The 13,341-nt window shown below is 39.3% G+C and overlaps 1 protein-coding gene across 1 annotated transcript in view; it reads left to right on the top strand.

The window, feature by feature from the left end:
- The first annotated feature begins 2,523 nt into the window (after window positions 1-2,523).
- Window positions 2,524-13,341, top strand: part of GIPC2 (GIPC PDZ domain containing family member 2) — a 28,599-nt gene continuing 17,781 nt past the window's right edge. Inside the window, exon 1 of the mRNA XM_031600566.2 lies at window positions 2,524-8,455. Coding sequence (XP_031456426.1) covers window positions 7,814-8,455 — 642 coding nt within the window. The 5' untranslated portion in view covers window positions 2,524-7,813. The remainder of the gene's footprint in view (window positions 8,456-13,341) is intronic.

Raw genomic sequence — 13,341 nt, 5'->3', positions numbered from 1 at the left:
ATTTAAACTAGATATGCAGAAGTCCATGACACCTGACAGGTTGCATACAGAAGTGTTGAGGAATCTAGCTAATGCCTTTGCAAGACCTCTCAATTATCTTTTGATTTGAGAAAGGAGTGATATTTGCTTCCTACCAGTCTGTAGAAACCTGTCTTCAAGAAAAGCTAGAGAGAAGTTATGAGGAATTACCAGCAAGTCAGCCTTAATGCAGTCCCTGGGAAGGCGAGAAGGAATATCCTCCCAGAAAGCATTTTCAAACATGTGGAAGACAGTAATGTGATTTAAAGTCAGAATAGATTTACAGAGGAGAAATCATGGTTGACCAACTTGATTTCATTCTACAGTGTGGTGATTAGCTTGGTGGATAATGGAAAAACAGTCTGTGTTCTTTACCTCAACTTCAGTGGGCGAATTGACAGAGTACAGGATAGATAAGTGGACATTGAGATGAATTAAAAAGTGACAATGAGTGGGCACAGAGGTTTTGTTATCAGTGCTACAAAGTCCACTTGGAGGTAAGTCATTAGTGGTGTATGCAAATGCTCAATACTGTGGCCAGTAATATTCAACATCTTTGTTAAAAACCTGTAGAATGGAATGGACATTTGCAAGTTTGCGTATCATACAGAACTGTGAGGAGTGGCCAATAACACTGTGTTGATTGTGCTGGCCTTAATAGGGGCTTTGGTTGTCCAAAAAAACTGTACAGAGAAAAAAACGTAGAGTTCAGTGAGTAAAAATCTTGCTCCCTGAAGTATTAGTCAGGTGCCAGTACAGTCTTGGGGCTCACTGTCTGGAAAGCAATTTTGCTGAGAAAGGGCTTTGAGTTTCTGGCAGACAACAAACTGACCATGAACTAGCAATATGTCCTTGCAGCAAAACAGGCTGATGGTATCCTGGGTTGCACTGGGAAGCTTTGCGAACAGATTGAGGGAGGTAATCCTTCCCTGTTCCTCACTAGTGGATGCACTCACTAGTGCATCTGTCATACTATGTCCTGTTGTAGTCTCCCCAGTAGAAGGAAGACAGTGGCTTGATGGAACAAGTCTATGAGAGACTGAGAGAACTAAAACTCTTCAGTCTGGAATACAGAAAGCTCAGAGGGTTCTTATAAATGTGTACAAGTATTTGGAAGGAGGGAATGAGGAGGGAGCCAGACTCTTCTCAGTATCACCCAGTATCGGGACAAAAGGCATGGGGATAACTTAACACATTTTTTTTTAATACTGTGAGGATGGTCACAGAAAAAGACTGTGGAGTATCCATCCCTGGAGATGCTCAAAACCAAACTGGACACAGTCCTGGGTAGCCTGGTCTAGCTGGCTAGAGAGGAGATTTGGGTGATCACCAGAGGTTCCTTCCAACCTAAAAGATTCTGTGTACGCTGACTTAGGAACCTTTTTCAATAGACAGTGTTAAGGACCATGCTCTGTAAATGAGGCTTAGTCCAAAGATAGGTGATGCTGATGTGACAGCTTGAATCCATAGGGAGTAGGTTTTTGGGTGGAAAGATGTATAAAGAACACTGTAGAAGTGCACGGGAGAGCAGATATTTAAAGATCATGTTGACATCAAGTTCAGACCTTGAAAATAATGCAGATTTTAATTTAAAGAAGGAGAATCCCAGGTCCAATGTAAGAAGTCTGCTAAAGACATGAAATAGGTGTTGCCCACAAACTTCTACATGCTTGCATTGAGTAATTTCTGAATATAAATATGACTTACTTATCTTTAGAGTTGAAAGGTGCATAGGGAAAAGGAAAGCCCTCTGTAATAGTCTAGTTTTGTAATATTGTAATAGGGCTGGTTCCCTTCATTTTGGTGGAAGAAATGCCTTGCAGATTTGTTCTTGTTACTTGAGTTTAAAATATAATAGAGTGCTTTAGCAACAGTTTCAGAGAATGCTTTTCTTCATAAGAAGAAAATATATAGGACTTGCTGTTAGCCTTTTGACTGTGGAAACTCAGTAGTTACCTGCTTTGTTAGGTAGCTTAAGAAATAGCAGTATTAACTTCATATAAATGCTTTTCTGTGGGAAAGTAAATAATATGGAAGTTGGGATTCAATTTACAATAGCTTTTTAATGAGCACAAAAAAATTCCATTTTTGTTACTCAAAGAAATAGAACTTCTGGGAGATACTGTTCAAATAATTTTTCAACTGCTGATCTCTTTGTATGTTGTCAGTTGTAGTCCTACAACTGCAGTAGATCTACAAGGAGTGAAACAATTGCTGGAGCAGTATCGCAAAGGGCAAACTTAACTGCTTAATGTTTCTGCGTATTGTTAACACTATATATTGTTTGTTGAAAAAGTTCCCAATATGTACTGTATTGCATTTCTTATGTGGTTTTTAAGTAAAAAGTGTAAAGTTGTTTTTTTCATTTTCTCTCATCTTTTGTTGTGTTGGCAGATGCTGAAATCTATATAACTTAAGAAGTGTATCATCCTAAAATATGTGTATGTTACTTTAAAAGTTAATGGAATTGAAATTTTGTAATCCAGGATCTTGTAACTGTAGTCTAACTTGTAAAAAAAAAAAAAAAAAAAAAAAAAAAAAAAAAAAAACACGAAGAAAACCCCCTCACTTGCAGCACGTTATCTCTTGTAACTACTGTACTACTAAAAGTAGTGTTCAATTCAGGATTTGCAGTATCCTGTGCATTTAGAGGCATATGTACAGAAAAGTTTTTTTTTCCTAATTGTTTTCATGCTCAAAATTCAGAACAACTGTAGAATTGGTATGAATTTCCATTTTTTTTTTTAATGGAGAGATAACAAAGCATGCATTTCAAAAAATAGCACATGAAATTACTTCAAAATATGAGAGAGGGCATTAATCTAGGATTTGCAAGAAAGAAGGATACTTTTAATAGTGAAATATTAGAAGTTATGTTTTAAAAACCGCTTGATTATTTTAAGTACAGGCTATGTGGGAGGACAGAGGCAAATACTCAGTCACCTGCTATATCTTTAACTACTAAAATACATGGAAATAAATCGACATTCATAAAGTTGGGAGGACAATGATATTTTTAATATCCTGAAGGTTGTTTAAGTGCCATACACAGCAAAAGCCATTTGGTTAGTTCAGAGAAGTTCATTCTTAGGCTTTCTGATGTCATAAGAACATTAGCATTCCATTGTTTTATTGCAGTATTCCTTGTATAATTGAAGACTATGTAAAGCCTGTTTGTGGTGTGTTGAGAAAGTGCTGTGGTTTGGGGATGGTTTTGAATAATGACCCATTTTCTTGTTTAGGGAAGTAACATGCTTTGTAGCTGGGGTTGGGTCTCTGCTATTATTTTTTTCCACCTTTATCTTTTAACTTTGTGGATGCTTACTCCTATTTATTTTTTATGAAGTGTAAGTAGACTTCATTTGTGTGTCCTCTTTTATAATTCACCACCTACTTTAAATATGGCCATCAATCCAAACGTTACAAACAATGCTGAAAATGGGCAATATGTATTGTGATAATTGGTGAAATAGGTTAGCAGTGTTTTGAGTCTCAGGTGTGATAGTTCTGGTATTTTTAGTGGGTGCTCAAAAATTCAGGCATAGGGAGACTCTCTAAGATTGATGCATAGTACAGTGAATAAATAAAGATCTGAAAATGGTTGCATCTTCAATGCTGATGAGCCAAAGCACATATGAGGAAATACTCTATAGCTGGCTTGATTATAAAAACACTGGTTGAGCTGTGCACCTAAAACTCTCAATCTTGCATAGTTTTGCTTAGATGTTGGAGGAGAGAATGTCACCAACTTGATCCAGTTGTCTTTTGGATAATCTGCCATTAGTTGTGGATTAACTTTTTTTGTAGGATCTGTACAAAAATAAAATCACCACCCTAGATGGTGGTGATGTACTTTGCCAAGAGTGAGTTCTGCTTCTTGCTAAGTGCCACTAGCACCATGCCTGTGTAAAACAAATTTACCTTATTAATTACTCATGCTTTGTGTTAATAATATCTTGAGACAAACTGGCTGACGTACATTTTGAGGTAAGAGAAAAACAATAGTAGTTTCCAAAGGTTGTTTTCCTTCCTCTTTACTGAGATTGTATGTCCTTATACTTATCTACATCCTCTCTTCTTCTTTGAAGCACTCAGTAGACATAGGCAAAATGTTTTAATTCCAAAAACCTTTAAGTCTTAAGATGTTTTTGCTACTTTGTAGTGACTTGGTGTTTATAAGATTCTTTCATTATGTAAATACTGAAAGTAGAGGGCTACTGTTACTCCCTTGTGTCTAGCAACTCTGTCGCTTGTTTTGTTCCACTGTAAGTGCTAGCCTACCCAAGCAACAATCTTGTTAGTCATGCCTGATTTCTTTATCAAGGACAAGCTATCTTCACACTTACTGCCCTACATAATTAAAAAAATCAATATGCACCGAACCAGTTCTTGAAATACCTTGCATTTCCGTGTATGTACCAAATGGAACGTTCCAAAAGTGTCTGAATTGTGCATATTCTTCTTTAAAGAAGAGATGAGAGAATGAGTTAGATGAGAAGTAGTCCATGAAAGAAGACTTAGGTGTAAGTCTAATATGGACCAAGAAAAACAGTGCTAACCAAGAGCACTACATATATTTTTATTTTGTTCATGCACCACCAAATTAATCTTTAGTGATAGGTAGTGGAGATCAAATTCTGGGGATCTGCTCTTTTCCTCTGTTAAGTCACGGTTTGAAACTTGAAGTCAGCGCACAAAATGAGTTTGTTGCTGTGATGTGGACTTTCACAAATGCTCTCATCTAGTTGCAGTTTTTCACATGCCAAAGCTAAAATATGAATATTTGATGCATTATGGCCATACTCTCAGAAGGTTAGTAAAATCTGGTAATGGAGTTCATTCCCTTTCTGTCACAGAAGAAATCCTGTTCAAGCTCCTGGCTTAAAAATTGTATTTCATCCTCTGTTTTCTCAAAAGGCCTTGTTTTGTAGCATGACTAGGAAACTTCAGTTTCATTTCTATTATAACTTTTTAAAATTTAAATAGCAGATCTCAAGGTACTAGCACTTAGAACAGTTCTGTTTTCTTTCAACTTAATTTTCATTAAACTAAGCAAGACATGGTCCTGTAATATCTTATAAAACAGGTTCTTTGTTCTGTAGTCAGAATCCTTTTAAGCTCTTACTTTTGGAATGTAAATGACCAGAAAAAAACAAGATTTTTTTGCAGATAAGCGCTCCTCAAGTCACAGTTTCATATATATCATTTGTGGTGAAACACAAGTTTTGTATACACTGATGGTACATTGCATTAGAACACTGTTGCATTTCATCCTTAGTAGTGTGACTCAGCTCTGTTCCCAGCACTTTCTTGACAGACATGGCTTTTGCATGCTATAGTTCTTGCATCCAAAATACTTTTGCTGAGGAATGTGATAAAAGGTATATAACCAATTCTCTTCCTGGTGTGAGATTTTACTTTCTATAAAACTATTGCAAGTAATGAGTAACATTTTACTTTAAATGATTAACTTTCTGTAGTGTCACTAAAAATGCAATTTAAGTTCTTTTTGGATCTCAACTTTCCTGAACTGCTGAAAGCTTATTTGAATTCATGACCTAGTTATGATGTGTGTTACTTACTGTGGGCAGATATTTTCCTGGTGGGTACATATTTGAAGAAGCCTGAGAAAAGAACTGCTTGTAGTTGGAGAAAATGTCTTGTGCCCATTATAGGCTTTCTTTTTCTTTGAGGTGCTCAGCAGTCTGACTCATTTCTAGGTCCACAGATCACTCAGTCCACACTATTACACTGGTTAAATCTGAGTGATTGAAGCTCCTAATTCATGATCAGAATGATATCAGTAAGTAGCATTTGTAGCTCATCAAAAAACAAGTACATGCAGCACATGCGAAACTGAAGCTGTTGAATGTTTCCTCATGATTTCTTGCCAAAGCTGGAAACTGCTAATGGTAACAACGTAGACATTGTCCTAGATTTGGCTTTAAAGAAAAACATAGCGTATGTGTACTTTTTTTTTCTGATTTAAGGGAAAAAAATAAGAACCAAAAAGCACTCAACACTTTAATTTTACTTCTTATGTAAATAATGATAGTATATATATGTTCCATATTTGTATTAACAGTGCAATATGATCTTCAGTTTACTTGGTCAGCTGTGCTGGTTTCTCATTGCTTTTTCTTTCTGTGGTTAAAAGCTGATGCTGTTCTTCCAAGTGGGATCAACTTAATTCTGGTACAAGTTTAGCTGCCTATTTCTGTCTGTCCTTTATAGATAGATCAATGCATGGAAGCATAACATTTCAGTGAGAGGAGGTTTTGCAACATTCCTAAATTAGGGCTACATCAGTGTCCATAGGCTTGTGATATAAATCTGCTCATCTTCTGCTGTGGTTTCCATTTAACTGAATTGCTAACATCAATAATGAAATTGATTTTTAACATTGATTCAATTATGGTTTCAGAAGATAAGGAATGAGTTAGAAGAGATCAAGATCGGTGGGGACAAGAATTGTGTTACAAAAGAATTAGTGACATTGACACTTTAGCAAGTGGACAAAGGCATGTTTTATAAGAAATACCTTATTGAAAAATAGCATAACAGTGAAAAAACAAAATATCAGGATGTTTGGACATGAACCGTTTGGTACTGTCTTTTAACTTTTTCTCGCTACAATCTCAGTTTATGCTAATGTGCTCTCAGTTTTATTCCAGTATTGGAAAGGAAGGTTCATACGGTTTTGTAGGTTCAAAGTAATCTTGAATTTTCAGTTTTCTGGTTTCAAACTGGTCTTGGAAGGTCAATTAAAGTGTGATGGGTAAGTTTATTCTCTGCTGTATTTTACTGGTGGGAATTGCTGGAAAAATAGTACCTTCAATTTACTGGATAAAAGTTAGACGTGTTTGATTATTCAATTAAAGATATCACGTGCTATCTGGCAAGACCCGAATCCAGCTGACTTCAAAACCTTTATCTTTCCCGAGTAACAGAATTTTAACTATCTTATTTATTTTCTGATAAGCACTAGATACTCTCCAAACAATTATTCTAGAATTTCACTACAGACTGCCTCTTCATCATCTTCTTCAGTCTACCTATCTGCTCTCATTCCGTACACCAGAATCCATTTCTGTTTCTTCTGGGTGTTTTGTGTTTTCTAAGATGTGGAAGATTAAGCAAAGCAGTGCTGCTTCTCTCTGCAACTTTACAGCAGATTCCTGTGGAAGTGCTGGATGCTGTTTCAGGAATCTTCCTCTCTTCACATCTTGACCATTCATGATGTGGAGTAAGTGTACCACTGAAAATGAAGTTATTCCACTGAGGTGAGTGTAGCTATGCTGGAGCACAGCAGAGGTCTTCTGTGGTATCTAAGTCCTTATATGGAATATATTTATCTGTTCTGGGTGATGGAAACACTTCAAATCCACTAAATATTAGAAAAATATAGTTTTCTAACATGTTAAATCTCAATACTGCAAAGCTGTTGTCCATTACAGCAGTGTCTTTAAACCTTGCCTATATGGCTGTAGCAGCGTTAATTCCTGGAGGTTTATAGTACACCAAGTTGTGGTAAAAAGGTAGAAAAGAGTTGGCAGAAGCCCTTACCTACTTTGTGTTTTTTCTATAACCTGAATATAAACCTGTGTGATCAATATTTAGCACATCTTTCTTCCTATGATTGAAATCATTCCTATGTTGAAATTCATGAGCCTATTCATTGGAAAGATGGTAGTCTTACAAAATGGCTTTGTGTATAAATTAGAGACTTTAAAGGTATGTATAAATAGATTTCATAGCACATGCTTTTTAATATCCAAACAGACGAAATGAAAAGATGTCTGTGCTGGCCAGTATAGGGAACATGAACCGTCTTTGGCTGAGTGGCTGTCATTGGTGTGATCTTACCGAAAGCGCTCTACTAAAAAAACCCTTCCTAATCAATCCTGTGGACAGGAAGCGTTGTTTATGGATAGGAATAGCTCTCGTCCCGGGTCCGTGTTACTTTGCTTTCGCGTGGGCTGCGGCCCGGGGGCTCCCGGTGTCGCTACCCTCCCTGGCGCTTCCAGCGGTGCTTCTCCCCCCGGGAGCGGGGCGGGAGGGCCCGGCCCGGCGGGGCGGGGCGGGAGGCCCGGGCCTCACCTGGAGGCGGCATGGCCGCACCGGGCCGGGGCGGCGCCGGGGGCAGAGTCCAGCGCAAGCACCCGGCGGCCGGAGCCCGCTGCAGGAGCGGAAGATGCCCCTGGGGCTGGGGACCAGGAAGAAGGGCAAGTCCAAGGAGACCTCCAAGCTGGTGGACAGCGAGGCTGCGGCCCCACCGCCCGCGGCGGAGGCTCCGGCCCCGGCGGCGAGCGCCTCGCGGCTGCAGTTCCACACGCAGCTGGCGCACGGCAGCCCCACGGGCCGCGTGGAGGGCTTCAGCAGCGCCCGCGAGCTGTACGCCAAGATCGCCGAGGTGTTCGGCATCGCCCCTACCGAGGTAGGGCCCCGGCGGGAGGGCGGCTTCGCGTTCCCTTACGGGCGAAACTGCTCTTTCCGAGCGAGCGTTTACACGTGCGAAAGGGCGTTTAACTTCTACGCGGAAAAAAAAACGGTCCCTTCGGTCTGTCTGCCGTCACGATGAACTTCCCGTCGGCCCGCTGCTAGCACGGCTCCGCAGCGCTGGGTCGTGCCGGAGAGCGGTGGATTAATTCTTTCCAGCGAGGGGTTGTTGGCTGCGGCCGTTCTTGCCGCAATCGAGGACAAACCAGCGGGCTGCTGGGGTCCGTGCCTGCAGAGAGGCAGCGGGGTGACACAGAGTGCCGGGCTGGGAGCCCGCAGCCTCTGAGAGCAACTGCGGCGACGGCTGGGAAGTCTTTGCCGGGTCGTTAAACAGCGTCCTTTTAATTGCGGTTATTTAAACTCGTAATAAGAATTTATTTTAATTTTTACTCTGAAGCCTTTTAAAGTTTTGTTTTATTTTTTAAGTTTTATTTTTAATCCGATCTAAGCTTTGAACACTTGTTTAGATTGTGATTCACTTGTTTGCGGCCGCATTGTTTTCCCTTAGCTGGAAGGCAGTGGCCGTATCAGGTTCTTCCGCCGTGCCTACGTGGTTCTGTGAACCTTTACTTCTGAGAGGCAAATCGAAAGAGAATGCTTAAGTGTCCAGAGGTCCCCGTGTGTCAGTGTGGCTGCTGCTTCTGAAGTGCCATAGACTGCTGCAGACTTTATTCTGGGGCTGGCTGCTCTGACCCAGCAGCATTTCACACAGTAAATTACAGAAGTGTCAGTAACAGTGAATACAGTTTAACCAGTCACTGTTGCATTAAGTAATTAAGCAGTACCTTCCCAGCTGCTCTGACCTTCTGCTTCTCTGTTTTCTTTCCATACTGAGCTTCTGTTCCCTTTTGTTCTCTGTTCAATCTCTAGTTGTACCTTTAACTCTAATGTTCTCTAATTGTCAGATTGGCTTCTGTTTTAATTGTGTTCTTAATGAACTTCTGTTACCAATCTCATGGCTCTGCTGACTCCAAATAATAGCATTCACCAGGAAATTCAGTTCTGGAGGAACGGTGCTTTTCCCATTTCTCCTTCTAGGTGGATAATCTGGCACTTCTACAGGCTTTATTAAACTAAATAGAGTCTAAACTGGAAATTTCTTTTTTCTTTCTGTCTTCACTGTCCCACTCTTATATGTTCTTTGTGGTTTTTTTTTTTTTTTTTTTAATGTGGTTTATTGGTAAAAACAGATGGGGAAATAGTGCTAACAACACTGAACTTAGAATCACAGAATCACTTCAGTTGGAAGAAACCTCTAAAGGTCATCTAGTCCAACTCCCCTGCAGTGAATAGGGACACCTACAGCTTCATCAGGTGCTCAGGGCCCTGTCTGTCCTGACCTTGAGTGTGTCCAGGGATGGGGCACCCACTGCCTCTCTGGGCAATCTGTTCCAATGCTTAACACTTTTGTTTTTAACTCAAGAAATTCAGCTGGCTTCAAGAAACAATGTTGAATGAAACAAAAATAGTAATAAAAATGATTTCTTGTTGGCAGAACTGAGTGAAGAATCTGAACCTGATTAATGTGACAAAATTCTGATAGGAAAAAGTAGGATGGATTTGTGGCAAGTGTTGCCTTAAAACATAAGGATTTGTGACAGCTGCTAAACTTGCTGGAAATAAGGGGATACCAAACATTTTAAATAGTATTATCTACTAATTAATGCTACTTTTGTATAGTCTAGTGTAAAGCATAATGCCTGAAACAACACTTCCTCAAGCTGAAAGACTGAGATACTCAAATGCCACTTGCAGGTGTTATCTGTCTAGGAAAGTTTCAGTGACCCAGGTGCCCTGAAGCCCGACAGTGTGATACCTGAATGCCTTTGGAAACAGGCACTATCACAGAGATCTCTGCCCTGCAGTCACCAAGGTGGAAAATAGACGGAGAGGAGTGAGGGGAGGAGCTCAGTGTGGAGAGCAGTTGGCAAACCACCGCTGAAATTAATACATTTAACATGGCATGTGAGTTTACTGCAATGTAGGCAAGCGAATGGATTCTTGGATAAGTTCCTACTTAAGCATTTCGGCACAGTGCAGGATGAGCTATACTTGTAAGCTGTCACTTCTCTTGACTCAGCATGGTTGCAGGACCTCGTTTCCTCTTTGTATCTTTGTGTCCTTCAGGACAAGCTGCATTTAGTTCTGCTGGACAATCCTTTCCAGCCTCTGTGAGCAAACCTGATGTAAAATACAGTTTTTCTTGGACAGACACTGAAGAATCAGTGCAGAGTGACAGAAACTTTTGTGCAGACCTTGATTGAAAGTAGGGTAGGATGAGTATTGGACAACACCAGCCTAGATTCAAAGGAGCTGTTCAATCCTTCACAGGATCCCCAACAGTGGTTTCCTGAGGCTTTCCCAATATTCACCTCTTCTTGTCCAGTTATTTTATTCTTCATCCATCACCTGAAGATATAACATCCCTATTGTCCCTTTTGAACCTGGCTTTTGGCCTACATTCCTGCTCACCTTGCTCAGTTTTGCCATGCCTATTTTCTTTTTTTTTTTTTTTTTGGTTCAAATCAGCTGATTCTTTGCACAGGGGAGGAGAAGTGCAGCCTGTATGGCAAAGAAATGAGCACTGACTAAAGGACAATGTGGATCTGTTAAAGCATTTGCTGGTGTGCTCCTGTGACAGTATATTGTAGGGCTTTTAATTATTCAAAATGGCTAACCAGGCACTTGAAAATGAATATTAAAATCTAACTGTAGCGAGACGACTACTTCTTCAGATGGAAGGGACTGGTAAATGATAGCTATACAAGCTTTCAGTTTGTGTACTCATAGCTCACACTTCTGATTATTTTGTTTGCTTTGTAAGGTGAGGTGAACTGAATGCTTGGTGGGTGCGTCTAACAAATGCCTTAAAGGCTGAGATATCTAATGTGGTGAAAGGACTTCTACATCATAAGGGGAACAGAAGAACAGGGAAGCCTTTCCAGTAGCACCAAGAGTAGAAATGCAGCTGCCTCTCTCTTCCAGCAATAGGAACTTGGCTGCTGAGCTTGTGCCCAGGCTGCTGTTCCGTGGTACTGCCTCTTGATGCTAAACAGTTAAGTATACGGTAAGGCTCAGCCACATTAAACTTTCATAGATGTATTTGATTTAAACCTGTTCAATTTAAACTTTTGTGAAATTGCTGAAAAACAGCCAAAACTGAACAATAGTGTTGAAGCAACTTCAGTAAGTGACTTTTTTTTAAAAGAGGAAAAAAAAGCTAAAACATAGTTTAGAACATTAGAGAAAAGGATCAGTTTGTGACATTTATTAAAATATCTGGAGTTTGAGTACTCATCTATTGAAATGAATTCTCTCAATCTTGCCTAAAGATTGAAGCAAAGCAAATTTGAATGATCAAAGATGACACTGCCTCCAAACCACCTCCTTTCAAACCATAGGCAACAATTGTTTATTGCTGTTCCCTGAGGTGCTTGTATTTGATACCATGGTGCATCTGATGCTTGCTGCATTGATGATCTGCTTCTCAGATGCTTTTTAGCTGTATTTTTGTAGCTGTAGGGAGAAACTTGCTCTATTTCTTGTAAGTTCTGGAGTTGTTTTTTTTTTTTTTTAAACAATAAAATACTGAAAGCTTATTTTATAGTACTATGAATATATCTGGGGAGACAAAGTTGCCTTCTTGATAGAGTACCAAAACCACACTGAAACCAAGAAGATGTGGTTGCTCTTCTTGTTGCTGCAACAAGTTGAGGCTCCCGCATTTTCCCCAGGGAGAATGAAATGAGTAAGGTAGCTAGAAAACATGTTGGTGGTTTCTTGATATAGATGACACCTACGTATAGAGGGAAATATGTCAGTGGGTGTTATATTTTGCTCAAAAGTAGAAGTCCTCAGCTTCTTAAGTAACATGATTATGATGTCCTTTGTAATGGTATACGAGCTCTACTGAGTCAAAAAGTGCTTTTAATAGCTTATGATCATGTTATCACTCAATCAACTTATTTTTGAAATCTTTTAAGGTTTAGGCTTAATGGAAGTTAAGAAGGTGATTAATAAAGCATACGCAATACGTTACCACATAGGTACTTTATATAACACATAGCATAACCCACTTCCTTATCTAATGCAGTTTCTTACTTTGTATAACAGAGTATAACCCCATTTTTTGTTGACTGGTGTCTCTTACTATTGAAAATATGGATGCAGGAAATAATTTGTTAGTAATCTTATCTGATGAATCTATTTTACGAGGTCTCTGCCAGCCAAATGGAATTTCCTTCTTCTGTCTGCTGTGTGAGATAACTCAGTGAAGGAGGTATCCTAGATATTTCAGGACTGGTGCAGCAGCTATGATTTATAATACCTTGCCACAGTTGGCATGAAATGTCACAGCACTGTTACACTGAGCTGAAGATCAAATGCACATGAAGGTTAAGGGTGAAAGAAAGGACTTTAAGATGAAAATTACTCATTGATTTTTCTCTTGTTTCTTTTCCGGGTAAAAAAATTACTATTTAAAAATTATATTTCATACTCAGAGTTTTGAGTGGATGGCAAAACAACAGCTACTGTAGTACACTTCAATTAGATATATAAGCTATTATGAGATACCTATATTAACATAAAACTTAAAAAATATAAATTTTCCATTGGCAGTCCTCAGTCATGTACAAATAAAGCTATGCTATAACTGATGGTGTAACTGTATATTATCCTGGGTGGATGCATCTTTAGTGCATTACACTTTGAAGATATCTGTTCTGAGAAAAAGCAGTTGTTCTCTAAAGAGGATAAAGGATGATTTAAGTGTTATTTTTGACTGGTTGATGTTCTCTCAGCCTTGTGGTTAGTATGGAACTG

This window comes from Phasianus colchicus, chromosome 9 (assembly GCF_987193195.1).
Source record: "Phasianus colchicus chromosome 9, bPhaCol1.hap1.1, whole genome shotgun sequence".
NCBI lineage: Eukaryota > Metazoa > Chordata > Aves > Galliformes > Phasianidae > Phasianus > Phasianus colchicus.
Note: the sequence above shows the minus strand (reverse complement) of the source record. Positions and strands in the feature narration are given on the sequence as shown.